Genomic DNA, 23,369 nt, shown 5'->3' on the forward strand with positions numbered 1-23,369 from the left:
CTACATTGGACAGGTAGTGGGGACATAGAAAGGGTAGTTGGATTGTAATGACGAGGGATGTGCTTAGTTTAAAGGGGCGACTGGGTAGCATGAGTTTTAGCAGGGCACCAGGTAGTTCAGATGATGCCGTGTGTGTGAGAGTATTGATATCGAGCAAATGAGGAATTGCGGGGCAATGCTTGGGAGGTGATTGTGAGTTGTATTGAGCGTGGAAGTGTATGGACAGCGTATGAGGAACAATTGTGATTGTGCGTTGTATGGAATGATTGAAGGAGCCTGGGAGGAAGGAGGGTGCAGGTGGCACCAGGTGAGATTGCACAGGTGTGCAAGTGAACAGGTGTATGGAGCAGTGTATGACTGAGTAGTGGTGATTGTGTGTTGTGTTGACCAAATGGTCCAGGGAGGAAGGAGGGTGCAGGAAGCACCAGGTGTAGGAGTGATTGCACAGGTGTGCAAATACAGGTGTATGGAGAATGGTTGTGTGGAATACATGGAGTATGGAATGGATGGTGTGGAGTGGGTATGGTGGAAAATGTGGAGTGGAGTGGATGGTGCGAAGGGAGTGGATGGGGAGGATGGACCCCATCACGAATACCCGGGGAGGGTAGTTTAAGAGTTAGGTAGAGGGAGTAGGTAAATTGTGGTTGGATATGGGCATCTGTGGTGCGTGTGGAAGAATGGTGTTTGGATGGGTGCATTAGTGACGTGGAAATGGCTGGGCGTGTGGCCTGTTAGTGTGTGTAGTTGAATGGGTACTCCACCACTGTTAGGATGTCGGTCAGGTGAGGCCGCAGGTGGGCTCTGGGAGCCGGTATAGTTGTGGATGGGGCCCGAGGATCCAGAGGACGGACCCGGGTAGCCCAGTGCCAGAGAGGGCACCGAGTGGGGAGAGCGCCAGAGGGCCTTCCCCAGTGAGATAGGTTAGGTAAGGAGCAGGTAAGCTCGGAGGCAACTACAGTGGTGGAGGTGTGCAGGTGGGTAGACCTGCTGGGAGAGCCACACGACCCAGTCCTGAAATTGTGCAAAGGCACAGGGAGTTGAATCGGGGGAGTGAGACCCCAAATTGATGAAGCACCACAGTTTGTTCAATGGGAATTTGGTTCTTAAAACCACATAGAGTGTAAGATTGCCAATGGATTGGCAGGGAAAGACCCCGGGTAGTGTAAAGTGTATTAAAGTCATTTAGAGGATAGTTAGGATTGAAATCTCCTTCCACCATCTACATCCACTCACCTGAGGTAACGATGGTGCTCCCCACCATGCCATGGTTTGTTGGTTTTATTATTTTTGTGCAAATGTTTGGATTGTGAGACGCATCATGACGTGGGTGTGACATTGTGCTGATGTTCCATCTCTCCCTCCTTATGAGGATTGATGATGAATTTGGATGATGGCAAATTTTGAATTAGAGGGATTGTGGTGACGAATTTGGTATAGGGGAAATATGGGGAAGACGAGACATTAGTGACGAATTTGTAATGTGTAGATTTTAGTAAATATGGGGTAAGGGCAAGGGTAGAGTAGGTAACAGGGGGGGTGACGGACGGTAGGGACGAGCTTTTCTCCGCTCAGTCTCCAGACGCACCTCATCTTGCATTGCCTTTATTGATGTGTACCCTTTTGACCTTACCCCTCGCTAACCTGCCCTCTGTCTTCCTTCCCCGACCCATGGATCGTGCTCTCTGGGCACCGAGGGGAGCGGGCGGGAGTCCGCCATTGTGTGCCAGAACCCCCGCAAACAGCTGTCTGCATCGATGCACCACTCATGGACCACATGTCTGTGGCTGAGCACCACTTATGGACCCCACGGGTTGGGGCATGGCCCCTCTGCTGGAACCGGCCATGATGGCCCGAGATCTTGCTGGCAGACCTCGGTAACGTGGCATACAGGTGAACCACCCCTAGTCGGCCCCTGTGGGCCCTAAATAAAAAAACACAATGGACACGTTCTGTGCTTGTTATTATTATGTCCAAATAGGCCGCCAGCAAGAAGAACATGAAGAAAGACAACATCTGGAAGAACATTGGCCAGCAGAGGGAGCCGAAGAGCAAGACCACCAGCAGGGTTTGTTTATTTTTATTATGAACAGGTGACTGTGCACTGACTGGTGTGTTTATGGTGCTGTATGGTGCTCTTTGTTGGTGCTGGTGCGTCGATGCAGCGCGGGCTGTTTCCCCCCCCCCCCCCAAAAGAACAATCACAGGTCCTGGGTTAGTTTTGTAAATACCAGCGTCAATTGTAAATAATGCTCCCCACCGTACATGTATAGTTTGAAAACCATTCTGCAATTCGGTTAGCTGTGGGCGTAAATCTGTTAGGCAGGGTGCAATGCAGCAGGGGGACATACTTATTTGTGTTTTAAAACTGTCACACTCAGGGTCAGGTTAATTGTAGAGGGAACTACACCTACGTGTCACACTAAAGTTAAAGTTTTATAGGCCCGAGTACGTGCCTAGAGGATGAGGGTGCAGTGTTGCGGATTTGAGAATCCTGTGTTTTTTTTTTATTGTTGTAAGTGTCATGAATCTTGTTGTAAATATCACCCTCCGTAGTGTAAAGGACAAAGGTCGTCCTCCTAGTTAATCCATATACATGCACGTAGCAAATCATATATCCTTCTAAATAGTTATCTCCTTATTCTATGTAGTTTAAGGCTCTGTTCCCACTAGTTGACACTGCATTGCATCAGATGACATGAGATAGTTCCCTTCCATATCCCAAAGCCTCCATTGCCAACTGCATTGGGCAGGTTTCTGCAAAGCCTCCATTGCCAACTGCATTGGGCAGTTTTCTGCATTTGCCGCCATTGCCATGTGCTGTACCTCGGAGAAGAAATGCGTGTCTCCACCTCGTCATCAGAGGGTGGAGCCAGGAGAGCCCTTGCCGACCAACCAAGCACGAGGGGTTTGGCTTGAGAGGGCGGAGAGCGAACGATCGGGGAGGTTCGCGAAGGTTCGAGGGTGTGGCCTATATAACCCGCGGCGGGACGCCCCCATGAGAGACGAGTCCTTGCAGAGCACGCGACGCACCTGAGACGAGTTGAGGAAGGAGATGAGTCCTTGGAGAGCACGCGACGCACCCCACCTGAGGAGAGACGAGTGGAGGAAGGAGAAGCACGCATGAGCTTGAACCACCGCAGCTTGAACCACCGCAGCTTTAATCGCCGCAGCTTTGGGCTTTGACGGCAGTTCGACCGTGGCCGCGAAGGAACGCCGCGGGCGAAACCGATCGAGAAGGGGCGGCGGCTGCTCACTCCCGGCCCGACCGTGCTCCGGTTCCAGTTGAACCTTCCTCTCCTTCCAGCCATTCGTTCCTGCCTTCATCCCCCCGTGTAAGTCTGCTCGTCGTCCGTCTTTTATGTTGTCCTGGGGTGTAAGTAAGTTTGTATAGGTAAGCTAATATTTGCACTGTGTCTCCTTACTCCTTTCTGTCTTTATTTTCGTATTTTTCCTCCTTCCTTGGTTTCTTTTGACTTGCAAATAGTAGTAATAAATTATATTTGCATTTCCTACCTTTGTTCTTCTTCTTCATGCTCGTCCGGTCGTCTTTGTGATTTCCCCATTGAAAACCTGTGGCGCGATTTTGGCCAACGTTCAGGATCGGGTTAGTCTCTGCTAATGGTTCGTGCCGCGGTTGCTAAACCGCTCGGCAAATAACATCTGTCCGCGGTCGCGAACGAGGTTGCGCACCTGCCTCTCCGGAGGGAGCTTGTGCAACTTCAGGACTCATGTCAGGTCAGTCACAGACGAGGGGATTAATCCCCCCTCGATAAGGGGAAAAGAGGCCGACGGAGAGATCCGCAACAATATATATAAACACACACACACACACACACACACACACATATATATATATACACACACACACACACACACACACACACACACACACACACATACACACACACATACACGTACACACACACATGTACACACATGTATAAACACATACTCACACACACACACATATATATATATACACACACACACACGTATACACACACATGTACACCGACACACATGCATACATGTACACAAACACACACACACACACATATATATGCACACACACACACACACACGCGCGCACACGTACACCTACACATGTCCCACGGCACATGTATATATCCCACATCCCACATGTATATACATGTTTAAAGTGCACGTGCCCTTCCCTCCTCCCTCCCCCGCCCGGTGTCGCCGGGTACTTCTGCTCGTAACTAATAAAATAAAAACGAAGAAATATCTCTCAGCAATTTCCCGTCTGTTAATTTATATATTTTACAAATGTGAATTACACGTCCATGCACACGTGAAATGGAGTTTATTTTTTCACATGTGAAATGAACACGTGAACCTTTACTTCCGGATAATAATGTTGAATGAAATAAGAACGAAGAAATATATGTCGGCATCATTCTTGACGTTTTTGTGACGACTGTCATCAAACGGAAAAGTAATATATCTTAACGGAAAAGAAAAAGCGAATTTTTAATATATGTCGACATTTTCCCCGACTGTTATTTTCGGCGGTGTATTTTCGTGTCTCATCATGGCGCGATTTTTATAAATATATCTCTGCATTTTCACGTGTGTACGTGAATGTTCTCAATTATTTCTGACACCGAGTCTAAAACCATCGATAAAAATTATATCAGATGGTGAATTCGATATTAAATCGTGAGGGTGACTCAATGAATGGGCTTTATTTTACGGGCCTTTGAGAATTCATTTCGTTCCATAAACGGAAACTTTCATCGGATTATCTTCCCGTTTTTTTTCAACTGAGTCTAAAACTATGTTAGCGACTGTTAAAAATGAAATGATATATCGAATTTGAGTTGAAATAAACCTGTGTGAGAGAGAAAGACAGCATGGGCCTAACTAAACAGGCCTCAAAGCTATTCGAGTAAATAAAATGGTGGATATATGTTTACATGAAGCCTCTCCAAGAATGGGTGGAGCTACTCTGCAAACGGACTAAGCCACACCCACAGACAGACAGACAGAGAGACAGACAGACAGGCAGACAGACAGAATCACCTTCGCCTATTATAATATAGACTAGTGGGGTCACCCGTGGGAATCCCACGGGCATGGCCGTGTGTGACATTTGGACATCTTGATTTAGATGCTGCACATTAAATTTTACAAAATGGTTATGGCAATTCATCAGATCCAGAAATGGTGTAATGAACACAATTTATTTATTTCACATAATATGTGGATCCTCACTCCTCTCCGCCTGACACTCTCCTCTCTCTACCCTCATGCCTCTCCAATCCCACTCCTCCTCAAACTGCCCTCCAATACCTCCTCACACTCCTCTCCAATCCCTCACACTCCTCTCCAATCCCTCACACTCCTCTCCAATCCCTCACACTCCCTCCAATCCCTCACACTCCCCACCAATCCCTCACACTATCCTCCAATCCCTCACACTCCTCTCCAATCCCTCACACTCCTCTCTAATCCCTCATACTCCCCTTCAATCGTGCCTCACTCGCCTCTGCAATCGCTCCTCACTCGCCTCTCCAATCGCTCCTCACTCTCCTCTCCAATTGGCCCTCACTCTCCATCCCCTCGCTCCTCTCCAATCCCTAGCCCCTCCACAAACCCCTCGCTCCTCTCCAACCCCTCATGCTCCTCTCCAACCCCTCACGCTCCTCTCCAACCCCTCACATTCCTCTCCAATACCTCCACACACTCCTCTCCAATACCTCCTCACACTCCTCTCCAATACCTCCTCACACTCCCCTCCAATCATGCCTCACACTCCTCGCCAATACCACCTCACACTCCTCTCCAATACCTCCTCACACTCCTCTCCAATCACTCCTCATTCGCCTCTCCAATCGCTCCTCACTCGCCTCTCCAATCGCTCCTCACTCTCCAATCCCTTGCTCCTCGAAAACCCCTCGCTCCTCACTCTCGAACTCCTCGCTCCTTTCCAACCCCCCGCTCCTCTCCAACCCCTCGCTCCTCTCCAATCCCTCGCTCCTCTCCAACCCCTCTCTCCTCTCCAACCCCTCTCTCCTCTCCAACCCCTTGCTCCTCACTCTCCAACCCCCCGCTCCTCTCCAACCCCTCTCTCCTCTCCAACTCCTCGCTCCTCTCCAACCTCCCGCTCCTCTCCAACCTCCCGCTCCTCTCCAACCCCTCGCTCCTCTCCAATCCCTCACACTCCTCTCCAATCCTTCAAACTCCTCTCCAATCCCTCACACTCCTCTCCAATCCCTCACACTCCTCTCCAATCCCTCACACTCCTCTCCAATCCCTCACACTCCTCTCCAATCCCTCACACTCCTCTCCAATCCCTCACACTCTTCTCCAATCCCTCACACCCCCCTCCAATCCTTCGCACTACCCTCCAATCCCTTACACTCCTCTCCAATACTTCCTCACACTCCTCTACAATCCCTCACACTCCTCTCCAATCCATCACACTCCTCTCCAATACCTCCTCACACTCCTCTCCAATACCTCCTCACACTCCTCTCCAATACCTCCTCACACTCCTCTCCAATACCTCCTCACACTCCTCTCCAATACCTCCTCACACTCCTCTCCAATACCTCCTCACACTCCTCTCCAATACCTCCTCACACGCCTCTCCAATACCTCCTCACTCGCCTCTCCAATCGCTCCTCACTCGCCTCTCCAATCGCTCCTCACTCTCCTCTCCAATCGGCTTTTTCCCATCTCGTTTCTCTCGTTTTTCTCCCGTCTCGTTCTTTTTCTTGCTGCATCATGTTCAAGTTTGCATTGACGTTTGTCGACTTTTTGAGGCCAGTCCGTGGCCTGCCTTTTTTTTAATAAAAAAGGTAAAAAAAATCAAACATTTAAACAGCCTTGGACGTGCACCCTGACCCCACGGCCAAGGCACACCGTCTATCAAGACTGTCCCATTAACATTACAATTGCACTTCAACCCTAAGGCTGAAGCACATGGTCATTCAAAACACATGCATCCTGACCCCGAAGGGCCACAATGCATGGTCAGTACAATACCACCGTAGGTTTTAACACGAGTATCTCGATGGACTCGTTCGCCCGTCTCATTCGTTTTCTTGCTGCATCCTGTTCAAGTCTGCGTTCTTCATCGATTGTCTCATTCATTTTGTAAATGGAAGTTTCCACGCAACGCATGAACCATGAATTGTCACGATCCTCAAGAGGAAGTGTCTCGTAAGTCGTAATCATCAAATGACAAATGGCAAGTAAATTACATTGTGAAAATTAAAGATTTCAAATAAACCTACTTAAAGTGTATGCGCACATAACTAATAAAGAAAAACGAAGAAATATCTCTCAGTAATTTCCTGAAACATATTTTACTTCCGGATAATAATGTTGAATGAAATAAGAACGAAGAAATATATGTCGTTTTGTGACGACTGTCATCAAAAGTAATATATTTTAACGGAAATGAAAAAGCGAATTTTTAATATATGTCGGCATTTTCCCCGACTGTTATTTCAGGCGGTGTATTTTCGTGTATCATCGAAGCGCGATTTTAAAAAATAGATCTCGGCAATTTCCCGTGTGCGTGAATGTTCTCAATTATTTCTGACACCGAATTTAAAACCTTCGATAAAAATTCAATCAGATGGTGAATTCGAGATAAAATCGTGAGGGTGACTCAATGAATGGGCTTTATGTTACAGGCCTTTGAGAAATCATTTCGTTCTATAAACGGAAACTTTCATGGGATTCTCTTCCCGTTTTTTTTCAAACGAGTCTAAAACTATGTTAGCGACTACAACAACAACAACATGCATTTTAAAGGCCATTTTCCCTACTAGAGCGGGGGTTAGCCTTGCGGTCCCCATGACAATCTTCTCCATTTAGCCCTATTTTCTGCATCTCTCCTTGTTAACCCCCTTGCCCGCATTTCTTCTTCCACCATCTTTAGCCAAGTCTTTCTTGGTCTTCCCCGTCCTCTACTTCCTTCTACATTCATTTCCATCACTCTTCTCAACCAGTCACTTTCATCCTTCCTCAACACATGACCAAACCATCTCAACCTGTTCCTCTTCACAGCATCAATCACAGGCTCTATTCCCATCATCTTTCACAATTCATCATTTGTCTTCCTCTCTCTCAACGATACTCCGCACATCCGTCGAACCATTCGCATTTCCACCCTTTCCAACCTTCGTTGCTGCTCTATGTTCATTACCCATGTCTCGCTCCCATAAATCGTAACACTTCTCACACGTGCAGCATACACCTTTCCCTTCAGCTTCAAGACACTCCCCTCATCATCAGCACGCGACTCAGTTCCCGAAACTTCTTCCATGCACATCCCACTCTAGCAACCGTTGCCGAGTCTGATCCACCTTCTCTATTCAGCATGTCTCCGAGGTAGCAAAACGTTTTCACACCTTCCAGCTTCACACCGTCTCCAAGATCCAACTCAACATTTCTTCCATCTGCAGCTCCCTCTGTGCACACCTTACATTTGAATGTAGCTGCCACACTGGTTAATGACCGTCTCAGACCACTACATTTTTGATGAACCCACTCAGCGCACATTGTACATTGAATGGTGTTCACTCCGACACCCTTCCTACACACAGCACAGGGCCACTTCCCAGTTCTTTCCACCTCACCACATGCTTTACCACTTGCCATCACCTTCGTCTTTCTGATATTCACCTTCAGACCTTTTGTCTCCATACATTCCTTCCACTTGTTCATCTTTTCCTTCAGTCCATCCATACTTTCCGCAATCAACACCAGATCATCTGCATACAACAACTCCCACGGTAAACCCTCCTTTACGTTCTGAGCCAGCACTTCCATCACAGCTACAAATAGTAGTGGACTTAGTACCGACCCCTGATGCACTCCCACCTTCACCTCAAACTCACCACTGTTCCCGTCCTTCGTCCTTACAGCTGTGCGCACTCTTTTCTACATTGCCATCACTACTCTGATCAACCATTCCTCCACTCCTAACTTCCTCAATGCCCATTTCAATACTTTGCGTGGAACCCTATCGAATGCTTTCTCCAGATCAACAAACCCAAGAAAAAACTTCTTCCTCTTCTCCATGTACTTCTCCTGCAACTGCCTCACAATGAAAAGCATGTCTGTCGTTCCTCTTCCTGGCATAAATCCAAACTGCATTTCGTCGATCTTCACTTTCTTCCTTATCCTCCTCTCCAACACCCTTTCCAATACCTTCATTCCATGCTCCAATAACTTTATCGCTCGGTACGAGCCACACTCCAGATGGTCACCTTTCCCCTTGTATAGAGGGACGAGGGTACTCAGTTCCCAATCCACTGGAATGCGGCCTTCTTTCACCACCAGATTACAGATCTCTGTCATTCTCTTCACACCCCAACTTCCTGCTGCCTTCAACATATCTCCCACAACTCCCGTCGGCCCTCCCGCTTTTCTACCCTTCATTGCTTTTATCGCTTCCTCAACTTCATTTTCAATTATCTTCTCTGCCGGTCCTAAAACTGGGTTACTCTCTATGTTGCCATCCCATTCATTCTCTGTATTCAACAGCATTTCCATATATCTTTTCCATCTTCCTTTAATTACATCTGGGTCGACAACGATTTGTCCCACTTCATCCTTCAAGCAACTCACCCTCATCACATCACACCTCTCTTTCGCTATCTGCTTTGCAATCCTGAATACTGCTTTCTGACCCTCTTCCAAATCCAAGCGTTCTCCGAACATTTTCCTACATGCCTCCTGTGCCTTTGCTACCTCTTTCTTTGCAGCCTTCCTGGCTGCCTTATAACTTTCATGCTCTGCTGTTTCTGCTCCCGTACCCTTCGCCTTCTGCCACTCCTTGAACCTCTTCCTCTTCTCGTCAATCCTCTTTCCAACTTCATCATCCCACCACCATGTTTCCGAGTGCCTCGGTGGTCCTTTTGTCCATCCACATACCTCACCAACGGCTCCCAACAGACTAGCTTTCATTGACATCCAACCACTTTCAAGCTCAACCACATCATCCTCGACCCTACTCAGCCTCTCTTTTAATGCCTTCCTTACTGTCACCTCTTTCAACCTCCACACCTTCATTCTCGGTTGGTACTTCACCCGCCGAGTTCTCCTCGCACCTTTCACCCTTATGTCGCAGACAACCAAGTGGTGCTGTGAAACAGCCTCCTCCCCCGGGATCTCCTTTGTGTCCCGGAGGTGCCCCCTATCTCGCCTACGCACCATCAGGTAGTCAACGGTTGTCGTCGACCCACCTGACGTGTATGTAACAAGCTTATTATCCTCTTTCTGGAACTGAGTGTTACAAATCAACAAATCAGCTCCATCAGCAAACTCCAAAATCCTTTCACCTTCTCCATTTCTCACACCATATCCGTAACCCCCATGAACTCCGTCAAAACCATCCATACTCCTTCCCACATGTCCATTTAGGTCTTCTCCTACCACAACAACTTCCTCATCTTTCACGTTTTCCATCAGCTTCTCTATCGCACACCAGAACTTGTCCTTCTCTTCATCGCTTCGACCAACCTGCGGAGCATATCCCGAGATGATGTTCACCAAGAGCTTTCCAATCATCATTTTCACCATCATCAACCTATGACTCACTCTAGTCACACTCACCACACTGTCTACAAACTCCTCAGAAAACAGGACACCAACACCATTCACACCCTCCAGGCACCCTTGCCACATAAACTTGTATTTCTGTCCCTGCCTACCCTTCACCATTCTCACACCACTTCCCTTCCATCTCATCTCTTGCACACAACATATGTCAACTCTTCTTCTGACCAATACTTCCACCACTTCTCCTGATCTCCCTGTCATTGTCCCTACATTCCATGTTCCAAACCTCAGAAACCGATCTCCACTTTGGGCTGTACCCTGCCCATATGTAGTGGTAATTGTCATGGTTCTCTTTTTGAGGCAATTTTTTATGGCCGGATGCCCTTCCTGACGCCAACCCTCTTAGTTGTCTCTTACGACACGCAGGGATATGGTGTACCTATTCTAATCCAGGGTACACACTGGGAAACGTTTAAAACATCGAAATTCTGGGGGGGGGGGGGGGGGGAGGGGGGGAGGGCGGCGTTAGCATCACGGCTGCGGTTTAAACATATTTAAATAATATTTAAACAAAACCATGAAAAACAATCTGGGAAAAGTCTCTAAGTGAGAACGTGGATTTGAGAAAGCAGGAGCAGAGGTGGAAGAAAAACGAGATATAGGGGGCGGGGCACAAGTCGAGACGAGGAGGAGAGCGAACAAGCACGTGTCCAGGAGGAGAGAAAGAATTAATATAGAATTTTTTTTGTTTGTTTATTTGTTTGTTCTGTTTTCAAAACGCTGGACAAAGGGTAAGATGTTCGTGAGAGGTAGGGGGGAGAAAAGAAAATCAAAGAAACAAGCAAATACTATGAAGGAAAGAACCCATATTCATAAAACACTGACGGGGGCGGGGGGGCGGGAGGGAGCCCGGAGAGACCAGGTCGCGCACGAGGCGCGAACAAAAATACGACTAATTACACACAAATTTGCAACAACTACAAAACCAAAACCAAATAGAAACACACAATAACACATACACAACAAAATACCCAGTGGAAATTTGACAAAGACACGAACGGGAAAACACAAACTTTGATGCCATGGAGAGATCGAAGCAAGCCTCTCTAGCGACTGTTAAAAATTAAATGATATATCGAATTAGAGTTGAAATAAACCTGTGTGAGAGAGAAAGACAGCACGGGCCTAACTAAACAGGCCTCAAAGCTATTCGAGCTAATAAAATGGTGGATATTTGTTCACATGAAGCCTCTCCAAGAATGGGTGGAGCTACTCTGCAAACAGAGTAAGCCACACCCCCGGACAGACAGACAGACAGACAGACAGACAGAATCACCGTAGCCTATTATAATATAGATAAAGGTGATATAATATAACAAATATCATGAAACATTTACATTTTGTGGTCCATTGTATAATTTAAATAAACATAAATGCAAATTTCACATGTGAAAAAAGTTAGTACACCCCATTAAATGTTTTTTTAAATCTTTTTAACATATGTGGACATATCAATATTAGATCTTCATTTAAACAGTATCTATGGATAAAGGTGATCTAATTGAACAAAAAACAATGAAAATTGACTTTGCAATAATTTATTCAACAAAAAATTAACAGAGATGCCATTTCCTTCTGTGGAAAAAGTAAGTACACTCTTGGCTCGAATAGGTGGTATTGCTCCCTTTGGCAGAAACAACCTCAAGTAGGCGTTTCTTATAACTGTCGGCCAGTCTTTGACATCGACTGGGAGAAATTTTTGCCCACTCCTCCATGCAGAATTCTTTCAGCTGTGCGATGTTTGAGGCGCTTCTTGCATGCACAGCTCGTTTCAAATCCCCCCACAACATCTCGATGGGATTTAGATCCGGGCTTTGACTTGGCCATTCCAGAACCCTCCATTTCTTTCTTTTAGCCATTCCTTGGTGGATTACTGGTATGTTTAGGTTCATTGTCATGTTGCAAGGTCCACCTTCGGTTGAGCTTCAACTTTCCGACAGATGGCCTCACATTATCCTCAAGCACCCTCTGGTACAATTAAGAATTCATAATGGATTCTATGATGGTGAGCTGCCCAGGCCCTGATGCAGCAAAGCTGCCCCAAACCATAATATTTCCACCACCATGCTTTACAGTTGGTATCAGGTTCTTGTGGTCAAATGCTGTCTTTGGTTTTCGCCAAACATGTCTTCTGGTACTGTGGCCAAATAGCTCTACCTTTGACTCATCTGTCCACATTGTTCCAGAAGTGCTGGTCTTTGCCTAGGTGTTCATTGGCAAACTTTAGTCTTGCCCTGATGTTCTTTCTGGACAGCAAAGGTTTCCTCCTGGCACACCTCCCATGTAGATCAAATTTGTGCCGCCTCTTTCTAATGGTAGACTCGTGCACTTTGACATCAACAGTGGCAAGAGCTACCTGTAGGTCCCGTGATGACATTCTGGGGTTCTTAGAGACTTCTTTCAGCATCTTGCGGTCTGGTCTCAGGCTGAACTTGCTGGGGCGGCCTGGCCTGAACAAGTTGGCAGTTGTTTGGAATCTTCTCCACTTGTAGATGATCTTCCAGACAGTTGAATGATTGATTTCAAATTGTTGGGAGATCTTTTTAAATCCCTTCCCAGACTCGTAGGCATCTATAACCTTCTTTCTGAAGGCCTCAGAGAGCTCTTTTGATCGAGGCATGGTGACACCACACACTTCAACAACAAAGAGCAAACCCAACTAAATGTCTGAGGTTTAAATAAGACTGGTTCCTCGAAGATCCTCTTACGACGTTCTAATCATTTGCACCTGAGCTGGTGCACCTGATTCCAATTTTAGGTATTTGAAGTAGTGATAAATGTAGGGGTGTACTTACTTTTTCCACATGCGAAATTAGCATTTATGTTTATTTAAATTATACAATGGACTACAAAATGTAAATGTTTCATGATATTTGTTATATTATATCACCTTTATCTATCAATATTGCTGAAATGAAGATCAAATAGCTGCATGTTGAAATATGTTGAAAAAGTCAAAACTTTACATGGGGTGTACTTACTTTTTCACGTGACTGTATACCCAGTGAGGATTCTTATGTCTTCTCCTTACAGATAAACCACAGAAACCGACAGTGACAACAAAGGGTTCTTTTGCACTCGGACAATCACTCACGATGTTGTGTGAAACGGAGAGCAACCCTCCCTCCACAATCTCATTGTCGAAGGACAATAAATGGAGGCGAATTGAAAATTGTCCGAAAGAGAGAAATACTTGCTCTCATGAACTGAACCCCCTGCAGTGGGAACACGCCGGAGATTATAACTGCAGAGCAACGTACAACTTTGGGTACCGTGACAGTCCGACGTTCACACTTACCTGTAAGTATGACGTTATAATCACAGAATGGATCACACAGTAAGCAACATTCACTCTTTTCATCAAACCTTCTCCGACATAAGTCTGTCCTCGGGTAACACTGATTAAACAAGCCGACAAGACGTGTACATCGGGTTATTCCACATTGTCCGATATAATTGTCCAAAATCCCCACGTCGGCTCGGTCTGTTCACCTGCGGCCGATGTTGGTCCCACAATCCAGTGTCTCCTTTACCTCTGATTTACCTGTGATTGTTGTAGTAATTATACAAATCACAATATAGTTGATAGTACAATGTGTTGTATTATTTATTAACATACACAGTCCAAACCACAGAACATCTTGTGCTCGGTCTGGCACAGAATCCATGTTTTTGATCCAAAGGAATTTTCACTTCACAATAATTAACGTTTTTATTTCTCTGTTTCAGTTTCAAATTTCAATGGATTTGTTAAACAATTTCTGCAACATCATTCATTCTGATGAGAAAGAATAAATATGTCTCACATTATAGAGCGTGGAGTGAAAATCAGTGTTAAATGTTATGGTTTTACCATGCCTGGCATCGTTTAAATATATTCAATAAATACCTGGTATTACCTGTACCTGGTATTAACCCTTTTTTCTCCCTGTACCATGTTCTCTCTCCACAGTGTATGACGTCACATATGGGGTGAAGGTTTACGGATTTACTGGAGGAACAGTCGTGTTACCATGTACACTCCGGTACGAACCAAAACAGGTCGGATCAGTGTTCCCAACTGGAGAGTGGTTCATCAAAAGTACATCATATTATACACAGGATGTTTATATTGACTCTCTGAGTTCAACAAATCGTTTCACATTTAAAAGACCCAGAATGCATAACAATTGTTCTTTAACAATCACAAACCTGATCAAATCCGACACTGGAACTTATTACTTCAAGCTAAAGGAACCGAGAGAGCAATCGTGGGAATCTGGAATTCGAGTGGAAGTTTATGGTGAGTACAAGGATAAGACTAAGAGTAGAGGGAATATAACAGCCTGTTAAAATGATCTATTTTATCATGAAAAGTGTGGTGTCTACCATGCGTTTGTACGTTTGTCTTCCATGCGTTTGTACGTTTGTCTGTCTCCAGTTTCCGGCGTCCCCTTTCCGCGCTGCTTTTGAATAGCTCCGCATGCAGGCAAAGCTCAATATTCAATATTCTACCATAAGAACAGCTTTGTACCAAACGAGATACGTTTTAACGGAATACATACAGCATGGAACCGCAGTTTGTGTATTAACAGTGCGTTAAGATACAAACTGGGCTGACAGGATGGCCTCAAAGTGTGCACACTCGCCTCCAAGCTGTCTAGCCTGGGTTTGAATCCCGACCGAGCTATAAACTATCATCCCGTTGTTTCACAGAGTGGAGGAATTAATCAATGTGTGTGTCTTCCATCCGATTGATGTGAAACTGAGCGTCCCGTACATCTGCTGACATTAGTTGGTGGACGATAAAGATCCCACAGACCACAGTGTCCTCCAGAAAGAGTCGGCGTGCTATCGCTGGCAACATGAACAGATTACAAATTCCCGCTCGAACTACTGCTGGGAAGGCAATGGCAAACCACCCAGTGTAACCATTGCTCAGGAAGCTGCTCCTGCGGACCCGACGCGCTCTGACAGATTATGAGGATCATCACAAAGTTGAACAAACCATGTCGGTGTTGTTAATAACAGTAGCCCACACTGAAAATCTTTTGACAAACGTTCCAGTACAAGATGGTTATTTAAAATATAAACCTATATTTAGCAATGGTGACCTAAAAATAACGTTTCATAATAAACCTCAAAGAGGTCAAAATAAGCTTAAACTTAATTATTGATGGAATTGACCGAATTTGTTAGGAGTTGAGGAGTTTGGCATTTCCAACCCGGCCTGTTGATGAGTTACATGAGACTCTCTTCAACACTCAATCTCTTCGATCTCGTTCTTCCCTCTGGATCTTCAAGACAACTGCTCACCCTCATCCAGTCATCATACCCTATCCAAAGCCATGATATTTTCTACACCCGTTGAACCACTCTTATCCCTCCTAAAAATTTACCTGTGTATGCACCTTGTCCACACCTTGCGTTCTCCCCTCACCATCATCGTTATCAACATCCCTTGTTTGTCCGTTTCTGTCTTCTTTCTCCCTCCGCCCTGATGTTGGCATTTCCAATTTCTCCTGCTGTTCCCTCTGCCATGTTGTCCCAGGTCTTCCACGAGCCAAGGCCTTCTATTTAAAAAAGTATTGTCGTGTTCACCGGGATTAACACCCCTGGATGACGGATGGCCAACCGAGTTTTAACTCCGACGCGTACACTCAACTATGGCGGTAGTGACACACGGGGTGGGGGGTGTGGGTATTGGAGGGCAGCGAGAGCTTACCTGTACGGCCAGATGCGACGCCGGTTTTACGAACCACAAACAAATGGACAAGACAAGGGATTTAAAATGTAACAAATAATGATTTAATGAAAGTTATGCCAGGATAACAAAGAACCACTCTTATCCCCTCTTTCTCGGTTCTCGGTAACTTATGGTTAAACTGCCAAAGTCTAGGCTCTCTGCTCACCTTCACTCTTTCATTCCCCTTTTCTCCCGCCTCTGGAACAAACTCCCCCACTCCCTTCAATCGCACTCCTCCCTCCAGGTCTTTAAAACAGCTGTTCACCACCATCTCTTATCTTCCCCCATCGAAAACCTTGATCCTTTCTACCCCCGGTAATTCACCCCAGAGTCCTTGCAGTGTTCATATGTTTTATTCCTCTCCCACCTCCCCCCAAGTCCTCCCGATGTCCCTGCTCTCAAATGTTGTGTTTGTGTCCTTCCCCCTCTCTCCCCATCTTGTCTGCCGCTCCCCTTGTTTTTTTGTGTTTTGTGTGTCGGTTTATCTTTTTGTGTGATTAATGTTAGCTCTTTCACGAGCCTCGATCTTGATATACAAAAAAAAAAAAAAAAAAAAAAATGTTTTGTAAAACTAAAATTCCTATATTGAGGATCCTCCAGTCAGACACAATTATACACAAGGGGATGAATAAATATCGAAAGTAAAAATGTGTGTAATGTTAGCTGGGACTCAGTTCTGGTCTCTTTGACCGTCCAGGGTCTTCAAAGGTCCCGCACCCCTGCACGAGAAAACACGCATTGGGGTGAAGTTGCGTTCACCGCCAGTCACCGACGTGAAGCGAACAGGCCCGAGCTCCTCCCACGTTCTTCTTGCTCGGGTGCACCGAGCTCCAACCGTCCCGGACTTCCCAGGTGCACACGGCACCAAACGCAGCCATCATGATTCAACACCAAGGAGAGGAAATAGAAGGATGCGTCCGCTCGCAATGAAGGCCAGGACAGACGAGAGTAAATGTTCAACAACAACATGCATTTTAAGGCCATTTTCCCTGCGAGAGCAGGGGTTAGCCTTGCGGTCCCCATGACAATCTTCTCCATTTTGCCCTATTTTCTGCATCTCCCCTTGTTAACCCCCTTGCCCGCATTTCTTCTTCCACCATCTTTAGCCAAGTCTTTCTCAGTCTTCCCCGTCCTCTACTTCCTTCAACATTCATTTCCATCACTCTTCTCAACCAGTCACTTTCATCCTTCCTCAACACATGACCAAACCATCTCAACCTGTTCCTCTTCACAGCATCAATCACAGTACTATTCCCATCATCTTTCGCAATTCATCATTTGTCTTCCTCTCTCTCAACGATACTCCACACATCCACCGAACCATTCGAATTTCCACCCTTTCCAGCCTTCGTTGCTACTCTACGTTCATTACCCATGTCTCGCTCCCATAAATCATAACACTTCTCACACATGCAGCATACACCTTTCCCTTCAGCTTCAACGACACTCCCCTCCTCGTCAGCATGCCACTCAGTTCCCGAAACTTCTTCCATGCACATCTCACTCCAGCAACCGTTGCCGAGTCTGATCCACCTTCTCCATTCAGCATGTCTCCTAGGTAACAAAATGTTTTCACACCTTCCAGCTTCACGCCGTCTCCAAGATACAACTCAACATTTCCTCCATCTGCAGCTCCCTCTGTGCACACCTTACATTTGAATGTAGCTGCCACACTGGTTAATGACCCTCTCAGACCACTACATTTTTGATGAACCCACTCAGCGCACATTGCCCATTGAATGGAGTTCACTCCGACACCCTTCCTACACACAGCACAGGGCCACTTCCCAGTTCTTTCCACCTCACCACATGCTTTACCACTTGCCATCACCTTCGTCTTTCCGATATTCACCTTCAGACCTTTTGTCTCCATACATTCCTTCCACTTGTTCATCTTTTCCTTCAGTCCATCCATACTTTCCGCAATCAACACCAGATCATCTGCATACAACAACTCCCACGGTAAACCCTCCTTTTCGTTCTGAGCCAGCACCTCCATCACAGCTACAAATAGTAGTGGACTTAGTACCGACCCCTGATGCACTCCCACCTTCACCTCAAACTCACCACTGTTCCCGTCCTTCGTCCTTTACGAGAGTAAATGTTCGTCCGCCCGTAATCAAACCCAGCGCAAGAGAGCAAATGCGACTGCTCGTTATGAAACCCCGAACCAATAGAGGGAAAATGGCGGTGCTCTGCCTTTTTGTTCCTTGGCGCTCGAATATTCTCTCTGATGTCACGCGCGCTCCAACCACACCGAGCGCCATCCACTCACCCCATCGTTTCTTAACCAATCGTCCTTTGGGACATGGCCTCACGGCCCTCATCGCGCCCATCGAGATGATTCGCATTATTAATTTCGTCCTGGGGATATTTGACGGACCGACTCAACTCATCGCCCAAACTCTTGGACCCGAGCAAGCTCCTCCTTGACGATATTGTCCAAGGTGCTCGGCCGCTCCTGTACAAAATCATTCATACTTTCCCCTGTCAATTGTGGCCATAACAGGTCTTTATCTACCACCACCCGCTCTGGTTCCTCCAATATTTCCACCACGTCTTGCTCCAAACCACCGCCCTGGTGATGCAAGCATCCCAATTAGTCCATGAGCCAATCATAAAATTTTTGAAGTTGAGTATCAATTGGGGGAGTAATTCTCACTATTATTTTCAGTTAGACCAATGTTTGTAGTATTTGAAAAAATGTGATGGACGTGTCACAGGTATAGCTTTGTGCCATTTTGGACGCCATCTTTAAAGATGGCCGCCACGTTTGAGACTGGCGGTAGTAGCACACTGTTTCATAAATATCTCATAAATCGTTTAGTGCACATTGCTCAAACTTTGCAATATTATAGACATAATATGGGCATCATGTTGAAAAATATCATTGAATTTTATCAAGGTGAAGGTCACTCAAATTGACCTTGAGTTGCAGATATTCGCAAAAAAATCAGACTTAACCCAGTTCAGAAATATTTTTAACATACAAAATATTAAAGAAATTGCATTTTTTGTAAATATTTGGTTTCCATGGTTTATTACCCAAAAATACATATATATATATATATGTGTGCAGCGTCTGTCCTGTGTTGTCCTGTGTTGTGTTGTCCTGTGTTGTCCTGTGTTGTGTTGTCTTGTCACTGAACTACTTTCTCAAACTTTTGTGAAATCGTACCAAACTTCTGGTATGCACATATCTCTCTCGTCGGTATATCCTAATGGTATTGTTTTTGAAAAAATTTCCAATTGTTTTTTGGGTTTTTTTGGAATTTTTTGGGGAATTTTTTTTTTTCAACTTCAATTGTTTATAAAATGTGATATCACGTATATTACAAATACATTTGTGCAAAATAATTGTTTGAATTATGATTGGTTTAAACCATGACAAAACGGCAACTCCGGTGCAGTCATTTATCTATACTAGGACGTGCCCGTACGTGGGTGCCCGTACGTGCGTGCAAAAAAACATGCGTGCAAACAACAACAACAAAAAAAAACTTTGAAACCACGTGGCAGTAACGACCACAGAACCCCCCCCTCTATTTACATGAAATGGTTTGGTCCATTCGCAACGACCACAGAACCCCCCCCCCCCCCCTCTATTTACATGAAATGGTTTGGTCCATTCGCAAAGCCAAAGCGAACGGCGAACGGCTAAATCGCCATAGCTCGGTAACTACTTGTCCGATTAAAATGAAACCTTGAAAAGGCACATCCTCGGGTCCCCAGCAATATACCTGGCAAGTTTCAAGTATATCGGACCCGTGGTTGTCGAGAAACAGCGGTCACAGACACACAGACACACATACACACAGAGATTACTGGAATTATAGATAGATATCTACACATCTGGGCAGTGTCTGTGTTGTCACTTTACGACTCCCTCAACCTTTTGTTTCCGTGGTTGTGAAGTGTTTTTAATAACGTTGTTTTGGTTTTGAATCACGTGGTGGTGAGGTATTTTGAATTATGTGGTGGTGAGGTGTTTTTAAATGATGTGGTGGTGAGGTGTTTTTAAATGATGTGGTGGTGAGGTGTTTTTAAATGATGTGGTGGTGAGGTGTTTTTAAATGATGTGGTGGTGAGGTGTTTTTAAATGATGTGGTGGTGAGGTGTTTTTAAATGATGTGGTGGTGAGGTGTTTTTAAATGATGTGGTGGTGAGGTGTTTTTAAATGATGTGGTGGTGAGGTGTTTTAAAATCACATGGTGGTGAGGTGTTTTTAAATCACATGGTGGTGAGGTGTTTTTAAATCACATGGTGGTGAGGTGTTTTGAATTACGTGCTGGTGAGGTATTTATAATTACGTGGTGGTGGTGACGTGTTTTTAATTAGGTGGTGGTAAGGTGTTTTGAATTAGTTGGTGATAAGGTGTTTTGAATTACGTGGTGGTGAGGTGTTTTTAATTACTTGGTGGTGAGGTGTTTTGAATTACTTGGTGGTGAGGTGTTTTTATTGACTGTTTTATGGCTGTGAGGCGTTTTTATAACGTGTTTTATGGCTGTGAGGTTTTTTTTTTCGTGTTTTATGGCTGTGAGGTGTTTTCAATTTCGTGGTGGTGAGGTGTTTTTAATTTCGTGGTGGTGAGGTGTTTTATCACGTATTTTATGGCTGTGAGGTGTTTTCAATTTCGTGGTGGTGAGGTGTTTTTAATTTCGTGGTGGTGAGGTGTTTTATTACGTGTTTTATGGCTGTGAGGTGTTTTAAATTACTTGGTCGTGAGGTGTTTTGAATTACTTGGTGGTGAGGTGTTTTGAATTACTTGGTGGTGAGGTGTTTTAAATTACTTGGTGGTGAGGTGTTTTGAATTACTTGGTGGTGAGGTGTTTTGAATTACTTGGTGGTGAGGTGTTTTGAATTACGTGGTGGTGAAGTGTTTTAAATTACTTGGTGGTGAGGTGTTTTGAATTACGTGGTGGTGAAGTGTTTTGAATTACTTGGTGGTGAGGTGTTTTGAATTACGTGGTGGTGAAGTGTTTTAAATTACTTGGTGGTGAGGTGTTTTGAATTACGTGGTGGTGAAGTGTTTTAAATTACTTGGTGGTGAGGTGTTTTGAATTACGTGGTGGTGAGGTGTTTTGAATTACTTGGTGGTGAGGTGTTTTGAATTACATGGTGGTGAAGTGTTTTAAATTACTTGGTGGTGAGGTGTTTTGAATTACGTGGTGGTGAAGTGTTTTAAATTACTTGGTGGTGAGGTGTTTTGAATTACGTGGTGGTGAGGTGTTTTGAATAACTTGATGGTGAGGTGTTTTAAATTACTTGGTGGTGAGGTGTTTTGAATTACTTGGTGGTGAGGTGTTTTGAATTACTTGGTGGTGAGGTGTTTTGAATTACGTGGTGGTGAGGTGTTTTGAATTACTTGGTGGTGAGGTGTTTTGAATTACGTGGTGGTGAGGTGTTTTGAATTACGTGGTGGTGAAGTGTTTTGAATTACTTGGTGGTGAGGTGTTTTGAATTACGTGGTGGTGAAGTGTTTTAAATTACTTGGTGGTGAGGTGTTTTGAATTACGTGGTGGTGAGGTGTTTTGAATTACTTGATGGTGAGGTGTTTTAAATTACTTGGTGGTGAGGTGTTTTGAATTACTTGGTGGTGAGGTGTTTTGAATTACTTGGTGGTGAGGTGTTTTGAATTACGTGGTGGTGAAGTGTTTTAAATTACTTGGTGGTGAGGTGTTTTGAATTACGTGGTGGTGAAGTGTTTTGAATTACTTGGTGGTGAGGTGTTTTGAATTACGTGGTGGTGAAGTGTTTTAAATTACTTGGTGGTGAGGTGTTTTGAATTACGTGGTGGTGAAGTGTTTTAAATTACTTGGTGGTGAGGTGTTTTGAATTACGTGGTGGTGAGGTGTTTTGAATTACTTGGTGGTGAGGTGTTTTGAATTACGTGGTGGTGAAGTGTTTTAAATTACTTGGTGGTGAGGTGTTTTGAATTACGTGGTGGTGAAGTGTTTTAAATTACTTGGTGGTGAGGTGTTTTGAATTACGTGGTGGTGAGGTGTTTTGAATAACTTGATGGTGAGGTGTTTTAAATTACTTGGTGGTGAGGTGTTTTGAATTACTTGGTGGTGAGGTGTTTTGAATTACTTGGTGGTGAGGTGTTTTAAATTACTTGGTGGTGAGGTGTTTTGAATTACTTGGTGGTGAGGTGTTTTGAATTACGTGGTGGTGAGGTGTTTTGAATTACGTGGTGGTGAGGTGTTTTGAATTACTTGGTGGTGAGGTGTTTTGAATTACGTGGTGGTGAAGTGTTTTAAATTACTTGGTGGTGAGGTGTTTTGAATTACGTGGTGGTGAGGTGTTTTGAATTACTTAATGGTGAGGTGTTTTAAATTACTTGGTGGTGAGGTGTTTTGAATTACTTGGTGGTGAGGTGTTTTGAATTACTTGGTGGTGAGGTGTTTTTAATTACTTGGTGGTGAGGTGTTTTGAATTATGTGGTGGTGAGGTGTAATCGTCCCAAATTTCCAGTCTGCACCCACCTATGTATGTGCTGAGGGGTTCTTTCTTGGAAAAAAAAACATTCACCCTAAATCTTCAACCTGAATTGCCTATAAAAATGTAATATCACAAACACGACAAATATATTTGTGCAAAATAATTGTTTGTATTATGATTGGTGTAAATCATGACAACACAGCAACTCAGGTACAGTCATTATCCTCAGCTAAAATAAGCCCGTTTCTCAGCAACGACGCTTGGTGAGGCGAGCGCAGCGAGCCGAGCCAAGCTAGTGTGTGTATATATATATATATATATATATATATATATATATATACATATATATATATATATATATATATATATATATATATATATATACACACATACAGACTTGGCATTTAATATGGAATGTTTTTTTTTTTCTTGACTTGGGTTTACTTTCTTAACTCAGCATATCAATCTGGTGAGTTTCTTTTACACTTTGGTGATTTATTTGTTAAAAGAACCATGTCACTGATTGTCTGTCGCAGCAAGAAGTCAACAACAGGATTATATCACAGGTGGCGTGGCAAAATGTACGGACAGGTGCATTTGA

At 44.7% G+C, this 23,369-nt stretch overlaps 1 protein-coding gene across 1 annotated transcript in view; it reads left to right on the plus strand.

Moving 5' to 3' along the window:
* Window positions 1-19,087: 19,087 nt before the first annotated feature.
* LOC144893393 (uncharacterized) overlaps window positions 19,088-23,369 on the plus strand; it is a 196,087-nt gene continuing 191,805 nt past the window's right edge. The window contains exon 1 of the mRNA XM_078783984.1: window positions 19,088-19,232. Coding sequence (XP_078640110.1) covers window positions 19,088-19,232 — 145 coding nt within the window. The remainder of the gene's footprint in view (window positions 19,233-23,369) is intronic.

This window comes from Myxine glutinosa, chromosome 8, assembly GCF_964187855.1.
Source record: "Myxine glutinosa chromosome 8, kmMyxGlut1.1, whole genome shotgun sequence".
Lineage (NCBI taxonomy): Eukaryota > Metazoa > Chordata > Myxini > Myxiniformes > Myxinidae > Myxine > Myxine glutinosa.